General features: G+C 43.3%; 1 protein-coding gene across 2 annotated transcripts in view; it reads left to right on the forward strand.

Moving 5' to 3' along the window:
* Window positions 1-6,669, forward strand: part of LOC103366132 (SUN domain-containing ossification factor) — a 17,363-nt gene extending 10,694 nt beyond the window's left edge. For both annotated transcript variants that reach the window (XM_008293810.1, XM_008293882.1), the window contains 7 exons: window positions 1,373-2,719; window positions 2,836-2,923; window positions 4,636-4,740; window positions 5,122-5,279; window positions 5,559-5,650; window positions 5,797-5,852; window positions 5,956-6,669. In XM_008293810.1, coding sequence (XP_008292032.1) covers window positions 1,373-2,719; window positions 2,836-2,923; window positions 4,636-4,740; window positions 5,122-5,279; window positions 5,559-5,650; window positions 5,797-5,852; window positions 5,956-6,414 — 2,305 coding nt within the window. In that variant the 3' untranslated portion in view covers window positions 6,415-6,669. The remainder of the gene's footprint in view (window positions 1-1,372; window positions 2,720-2,835; window positions 2,924-4,635; window positions 4,741-5,121; window positions 5,280-5,558; window positions 5,651-5,796; window positions 5,853-5,955) is intronic.
* The last annotated feature ends 1,875 nt before the right edge of the window (window positions 6,670-8,544 follow it).

An 8,544-nucleotide genomic window follows, 5' to 3' on the forward strand; every position in this document is an offset into this window, starting at 1 on the left:
GGCTTCTTCTTGCATTAAAGTTTGTAAATGGCTATTTTTATTTAAACCAAACCTATTCTGGACTAACTTTAGCAAAAAAGACCTCATCTATTGTTTGTTTTCACGTTGAGGTTCATCAGGACGCACCACCACAAAGGTTAAAATATTGTTTTACTAGAAATCTAAATCTCTCTTTTCTTCATTGAGAGTAAACAAGATGTTTTAAATAAGTCTAAAATAACAAAACATGTTTCTTACTTGATTCAGATCACGTGACTCTACCGCAGATTATTTTCAGTTTCTAGCTTGCTTATCCAGGTGACGTTTAGGTGACGATGTTTTGCACATTTGTCACACAAAAGGCTTTTTTCCTGCACTTTAAAGCCTCGTTGTTCCTGAAACAATCTTCGGTACTGCTTTAAGAATAGCTGTTGGAGTTTTGAAAGAGTGTTTCTTTGATAGTGTTTGGTACAAATATTGTACAACATTCTTAGTTAGTTTTTGTATTGGTTTTGTTAAAATTCAGATTGCTAGACTCTAGTTGTTCAGTGCATTTAAGATTAAAATTGTAAATATTTTTTGTTTAAAGCTTGTTTTCTCTTGTTTTTGCTTAATCTAGGGCGGAAGGTTTAGCAAATGTATTTTTCTTTATTTATGTTCCTTCCAGGGTTAAGTTAAGTTTTGGGATTTCAGACAGCTTGTTTTGTTTGTTGTGTTGGCATTAGTCCTCCCTGAAGCCAGGCTTCTGTTGCTCTGCTCTTTTATTTGTAAATGTGTAAAAGTAGAAATTGTGGTGGCAATAACCTGCTTGTTTTTTTACACCTGTTCCTCATCCGCTTGTCATTTACATTGTGTTTCTGCACCCGTACACCAGGGACCTAACACAGTCGTGGGACCTAACACAGTCGTACTCCCCAAGACTTATAAATTGATTTTATGTGACCGAGCTGAACTAAAATTTTCTGATAATGATGGATTCAGTTTTTTTTTCTTTACTTTTGGAAGGGAAGACGAAAATTATAAATATGACTTTTGGTTTTTGCTTCATGACTTCTGAAGTCTGCCTGAAAACCTGTGAAAAATTGCTTCTAATATGTCTCACTACAAATAGAGTTGGATGTCTTTTTATTTCTCCTTACATAGATTCATGTAAAAGGCATAATATACCCTACAAGCTAATGCTACTGCATCATGGTTCTCCAGATCTGCTGTCATGTGTTAGTTTCTTTTAGCTCCATAGCCATTTTCCATTTGTGAAATAACACAGAAGATTATTAAATGGTCTTCAGGTATTTTGTAGATGAGCTTGAGGTGCTTTCTAGTGGCTGTTACATGATGCTCCTCCTTTACTGATCTAATATGTACCCTACTGTCCTTATTTCTCTCTCTCTAGTCTGGAAACGGAAGATGTGCAGATTCCACCAGACCCTGAGATCCCTGAACCTGTAGCCCCCTCTGTAGAGACCCTTGTGCCAGAAGCTCCTGCCACTGATAGCAGCAAACAGGAGCTCCCCCCAGTGGAGGAACAAATCGTCACTCCTTTACAGAAAGATGAGGACGAACGCATCAGCGTCACGATCACTCTTCTGGACAAAGAGGAGGAGTTGGATGAGGACAAAGAGAAAAGGGATCATCGTGAGCGACAGCAAGAAAGCCTCAACTACTGCTCTCTGCTTCCTTCACTTTCTTCATGCTCTTGTGCAGCGTCCCTCCAGGAGTATTTCCAGCAGCAATGTTCAGCCTTACTGTCCAAAAAGAGGAAATGCCAAAAAACGGACAGAAAGCAAACGATTCCTCCCATCCAGACGCCAGCTTGGCAGCTACCTCTGTCCCCTTCTGCCTGCCCCGAACCTCAGCAGCACCACACTGAGGTACATCAGCCCCATGAAAGAGAACAAGCTTCTGAGCAGGAGCCAGAGAGCGAAACCATCGCGTCAGAAGCACCGCAGCCTCCAGGGAACACGGCAGAATCCGTATCTGAACCTCCTCCGCTGGAGCCCAGTCAAACCTCGAACCTCCCCAAACCGAGTGCCACCGATTCATCCTTTGCCAAACCTACCCCTATTGTGGAAACACCACAGCTGTCTTCTGAGGAGCCAGCGAAGGAGCCGGGGCCAGAAAAGAGCCAGGATGTGCTGGCTGAGGAGAAGCACACTGAGCCTTCAGCTTCCCTCAGCAGCTCTGTCTCTATAAAACCCACCGTCAGTGCTGCAGCGGATGATGCATCAGCGGCACCAACAGAGGAGAAGCCTAGTGTTGATAGTTCTCAAGTGGAAGTAAATACAGTCATCCAAACCCAAGTTAAGACAGATCTATCTCCAATTCTTTCACCCACCCTCTCCCCTTATTTCGAACCTGAACCCCCAGTTGTACTTGAAGGCAGCGCTGCTTCCACTGAAGCATCCCAGTCCGCTGCAGACACTGTCACAGAACCTGAGCCCTCCGGTGGTCACGCGCCCATCGCAGACGCTAAAATGGACGATCTAGCAGAAGACATCTCGACACCTTCAGGTGGTGTCAATCAGCCGCCTCGCCCTTCTTCTCCGACTCCTTCTTCGCCTACCTCACCGTCACTCTCAGACATCTATGCAGAGCCCCCGAATGACACGGAGCAGAACGGGAACCCGGTGCACGGATCCAGCCAGAAGGAGTCCGTGTTCATGAGACTCAACAACCGCATCAAGGCCCTGGAGATGAACATGTCGCTCAGCGGCCGTTACTTGGAGCAGCTTAGCCAGAGGTGAGGAACAGCGGCCACACGACGGCAATGCACAGAAAAAGAATTCAGTAAATATGACGATTACATTTTGTTTATGAACCGATGACCTTAAGACTTGTACAATCTTTTAACTCAAGGTACCGGAAGCAAATGGAGGAGATGCAGAAGGCTTTCAACAAGACCATCATCAAACTCCAGAACACCTCGAGGATAGCAGAGGAGCAGGTGAGCAAGAAGATAAAAAACATTCTGACACATTTATTGACACTCCAGCTGAAATTCTTACAATACTGACAAATAATATTCAAGAATTCGAGGTGTTGCCTTTACGTTTGGGATGTGTTTCTCAAAAAGTTGTTTGCTTTGGTATTCATGCTGCAAAAATCAATGTTTTCATATCGGCTATGGCTCAAACACCTTTTGTGTATTGTGAAAGGGCTGCTAGTCGTGCAAACCTACAGAGAACTACAGAGAACTGTCTTCTCCTCAGCTCAGAACGGTATCTAAGCAACTTTTAGTACATGGCTTTGCTGTTACAGCCCACAGCTTTGCTCGTATGTATACCTGCAGAGTTTAAAAAAACAGAGTAAATATTGGACTTAGATTGTGCAGGTGTGTAGAAACACAACTCCACATGAATGCTCTTGCGTTGTCGTATCAGGAACATGCAAAGGTGTTGACTTACACTTTCACCCACATCAAGTAGAACTGCAAGATTCTGGTCAAAATGCTAATGAGGATTATAATGATCAATGTCAAAAAAGTTTTTGGTCAAAGCTTTTTAAAAAACATTCGTTATGTTTATTTTTATTCATTCATTAAAACAAAGCACTGCTTTCACCATCGTGCTACACTCCTGCTTATCATTTCAAGTCTTTACATCAAAATAAAACTTAAAATATGCTTCTTCAACTAAATTCAGTGCATCTCGCAGAGACAAAATAGAAATGAATCACCTCACTTGGTCAACGTCTGCTCATCAATAGACATCACAATTTCCAGATGTCCTTTAACACCTCACGTGCAGGTTGTGGTAGAAACTAGCTTGGCAGAGAATTCCTCCCTCATCAGTCACTGCAGCTTGGACAGGTTTGTAAAAAATAACCTTGAAGAGAGATGAATTAAGGCGTTCTAATGTCAGATTTACCTCAACTGAAACCAAGGTGGGCTGATACTTATGAGAGGGCACACATTCTAAATATTTTCATTATTTATTAATTTGATCAGGGACGATGTGTTGAACATAGAAAACATCTGATGTATTGCATATAGAGTGTATAGCATTAAGCTAATTTTCAACTCCTGTCCCTGGTTTGGCTTTTTAGTGGAAATAGACAGAGGATCAGCACCATCAATAAAAACAGCACAGATGGCATCTGTCTAAATTGCAGCATTCATTTAATTGCGGGAACCCAAAATCTTGTTCATTAATATTCAAATTAATTGTGCAGCCCTCGTCTCAACTTATAGGTGACAATCTTGTGTTGAAAAGTTGTTGCCCCCAAGTGGCCAAAATAAGAACCAAGCGTGCGTTAAACATCCATCCAGTGGACACTATCACATGGGGAGCAGCGGGCAGCTGGAGCCTCTCCCAGCAAAATCTAATCTTATCCTTTTGGGAGAACGGTGGGGCACAGGTTGCCAAACTCTCACGAGGATAACGCAAAGAGACAGATAAGCATGCGTGCTCGCACTAGTTTAGAACCGCTGAACCTGAAGCACCTGCAGAAACCCCACGCAGGCACTGTGAGATCATGCAAGCTCCACACAGCAAGACCCCAGCAGTTCAAACCCACAACCTGGCTGCTGTGAGGCGACAGAGCTAACCACCAAGCCGCACACGCTTTGCACAATGTTTCATCTTCACATCCCTTTACATCGCAGGGATGTGGTTCTGAATAGTGGTTACATAACTTGTTGTCCTTTTACTCCCATAGGACCAACGTCAGACGGAATCCATTCAGCTGCTGCAGGGCCAGCTGGAGAACGTGACTCAGCTGGTTCTCAACCTGTCTGTCAAAGTCAGTCAGCTGCAGAATGAGGTAGATACAACGCTCAGGGCACGAAGCCTTCATCTGCAATCAGGGTTTTTTCATCCCGATACCATACTGAGTAAATGTAGTCTTTTCCCAGAAGCGAGTCATCGTGAATGCACCACACCAGGATCTAACATATGGAGAACATTTTTCATGCTGCTTTATACTTCAGTGAATTGAAAAATACACGCCTCACAGTGTGGTTTAAATAAAATGTGGACGGACCAGACGTTTATGTTAATTGAAGTGCAGCAACGACTCCGATTGTTACCTCGTGTTGAAGCTGTACAACATTTTCGTGACAGTACTTTTCTGTCGGTCTCTCTGTCGTAGCAGATGTTGCTGCTGTTCTGCTAATAAGCCCGTAATCAACGGTTTGTTTTGTAGGTGTCAGACAGGCAGAATTACCTGCTGCTGTCTCTCGTGTTGTGTTTGTGTCTCGGCTTTCTGCTGTGTGCCAACCACTGCCGCATCGCCACCGTTCCTCCGGCCATGGAGCCAGAGCCACCCATACCCAAGAGCTACACCTACTGCTGTCCTGAAAGGTAGGAGGAAATAAAAGAGATTAATTTACGGCAAAGGAAAAATTATAGTGTGAAAGAGAGAGATTTGGACGAGGACTTCAAATGGGCTGTTATGGCTAATGGGCAGAGGTTACAACGCCTTCAATGGCTTGTACTCATTAAGATAGTTTATTGATATAATTATTCACCGAGAACATCGCAGCTGGAAACTTAAGGGATCACACATCCGTGACTGATGCCTTAATAAAGCATCGCATGCAGTATTTTCCCTCAACCGTTACTGTACTGTTTTGTTAATAGGCAGCTCTCGTCTGGTGAGGAGACGGGATTGAAGAGGAGTGCATCCTATCCACTCATACACTCTGAGTCATTCCAGTTAGCCACCACTGAAGGTAAGACTGTGCCACATAAAGAACTAAGTGAACGTAATATCAGTAAGTTGTGAGTTCTTTTCTCATGTATTTTGAGCAATAAGTAATCAGTTCATGCAAACTATTATTCAGTTTGGTAGATAATAACCTCATTCTTTGGATAACAGGCCCAGAAATGCTGCACACAGAGGAGACGCAGAGTCTTTGCTCAGCAAACAGAAAGGTGTGTAAAATTAGTTTCATTTCATAATGTGTGTTGCAGGTTGTATCCGGTTGCCAAGATTAAACTGGGTCTCGTGTTTCTACCTTGTTCTTTCCCCTCACAGAAGAAGCGTCGTAAGATAAAACCCCTGGACAAAGTGGAGACTCTGAAACCCTCCTTTCACGCTGCTCCAGAACTGTGTAACGGAGCTGTAGTGTGTAACGGCGTGCCGGTCACCACAAACCCCATGTCCTTTACGCAAAGGTTACTGCTACCTACCTTTAGAGACTCGCCATCAGAAGGCAGCTCGGAGGGATCTTCTCATTCAGACGACCCCTCTTTCTGTGGCATCACGTCGACCTGCTCTCGAATCTGTGACGGCCTCCCTCCACCCAAGAGCCGGGCGGAGAAACGGGCATTACGACGCAGGCGTCCGAAGCCCAGCTGCGCAGTTGTGGATCTGCTTCACGTTCCTCGGAGGGACGAGAGTGAAGCGCTGCCCATCGCTACCATACACGACATCATGAACAGGAAAACGGAGCAAAGCTCTGGAACGTTTGTGGCGCTCTCAGGTCGGGTCTGACTCAAACAGAGACTAAAACTCCACTCCTGGTCACTGACCGCTAAACTCTTTCAAAAAGAGGACGGCTGTACACTTCTGTAGCCAGAGGCAGCTTCAAGCTTCAACATGAGACAATCCATTTATTCTTACTGTTCACTTTGTTTTCTGTTCATGTTCTGTGTTCGGTTCTCGTCAGACATTTATATTTGTTATATTTCCAATCAGAGAAATGTCTTCCCAGCTTTCCATTAAAGCTTTTCCCTTTTGTTTGTGAAACCCCTGTAACTTCTTCTCTTTCCTGTCTTTGAAACCTCTATCTCAAGTTTTCTATCTGAATTTCATCTGGTCTCTAACGAAACCTGCCAAGAAATCTAAAAAAAAAAAAAAACATTAGCTGCTGTCGGTTTCACTTTGAAAACAGGAGCATCAGCAGTGTTAATAACATTAATTTGGGATGGAAAACACATTAAACAACATACAATATCGAAACATAGGGTTATTTATACACAATACTGTGGGATTTAAAGAAAATTGGATTCTGTCTAAATGTGCTTAATTTCCTCCACATAACGGTGTGTGAAAGATGAGAGCTGACAGATTAAAAAAAGCAGGAATCACTTTACATTTAGGATCAGGAGACTATGTCGAGTGACGTGAAAATAGATTTTCTGCTTCAGTCTTTGACACGTCTGAGCTGTTCGATACCTATTTCACCGCTCATGTTGTCGTATTGTTGAGTCACCTGAGACGCTATTGTTTGGTGTTGGAGGTGCAGTCGTGGAATTGCTCACTGCTTTCACACCCATGAAATGTATCACCACTGCTCCTTGTTCTACCGTTGAATCGCGTTTAAGTCACAAGTGATGTAGAGAGTGCTGTTAGGAGGAAATTAAAATTAACGCCGGGCTGTGAAAGCGTCTTCGCTGACAGATTGTGTAGTGAGACGACCGATGTTGGGGTTATAATGCAAAAAAGAAATCCCCAACTTCAGTTATCTCCTCCCTGCGGAAAGGGATTTGTTACTCTGCAACACTGAGATGCATTGTCACGTCTTTGCCGGTCAATAATATAACATTAAATCTTACATGCGTCCACATGTCGGCACAAATCTCTGTCCTAATGAGGACGACGTACAAAAAAAAAACTCTCAAAGCCAGCAGTAAAGTTGGTGAAAACCATCCCAAAGAGCGACAACAAGGTTTAGTTTCATGTCTTAGAGAATCAATGTGGCAGAAGACTAGACTGCCTCAGAGTTGTTACATTCCAGCACTGAAGATAACACAGAAAGAATTGAAAAAGTTACGCTAGCAGGTTATGATTGTTGATTAGTATTAGATAACGTAATATTTGGTGTTTGTGTGTAGTTAAAAACCAAATCCAGGAGCTTTTATTGCAGTAATATGTAGTTGAAAACACTCTCCTGGGCCAACTATAGCAAAAAAAATCAAACAAAATGACATGAATTCAACAGAATCTGACAGTTCACAGAATACGGCATGACATCCTTAATGTGGCGCTGACATTCAGATTCTTTCCTGTGATTGGCTGAGCGGGTTTTGAACCGATTCTCGCCGTCAAATTTTGCGAATCCTCTGAACCTTTAAAAATGTGATGATGCGTTACGGGAGAAGCTGTTAAACAGTTAATGGAGCTGCTCGTAACACAGTACAACGCTCTGTCAGCACCGAGGTAAACAGGAAGTACTCGCCTGTTTGTACAAGACGGCAGCTTTGTAAAGACTAAAGATGCAACAAGGTCTGCAGGTAGTGCAAACCTGAACTGCAGTAACCTCCTTATATAAGTGAGTCTTCCCTCCGTCCAGCAGGGGGCAGTGTAATCTTTGTGTAAACCCACTCTGGGTGATTTTTTATTTATTTTTTTGATCTACCATCACCATCAGTTTCCCTGTGATGACTCATCAGTCAGGATGAAAGTAAATTAGTTGAAGGGGCTAATACCGCTCTCCACCACGTGAACTCATTTGGGGTTTTTTTTTTTTTTGCCTCTACAAAGCCGGTGAAACTGCTGTCCTTATTATCCTGCCTCTGTTCTGTTATCAAATGAGCTCGTTAGGCTCTGAAGTAAAGAAGATCCAACCCCGATTGTTTGCGCACGTTTGTAGTGCGTCACGGAAAACAGAGCAGCGAGTGA

This window comes from Stegastes partitus, unplaced genomic scaffold, assembly GCF_000690725.1.
Source record: "Stegastes partitus isolate 25-593 unplaced genomic scaffold, Stegastes_partitus-1.0.2 Scaffold0, whole genome shotgun sequence".
Lineage (NCBI taxonomy): Eukaryota > Metazoa > Chordata > Actinopteri > Pomacentridae > Stegastes > Stegastes partitus.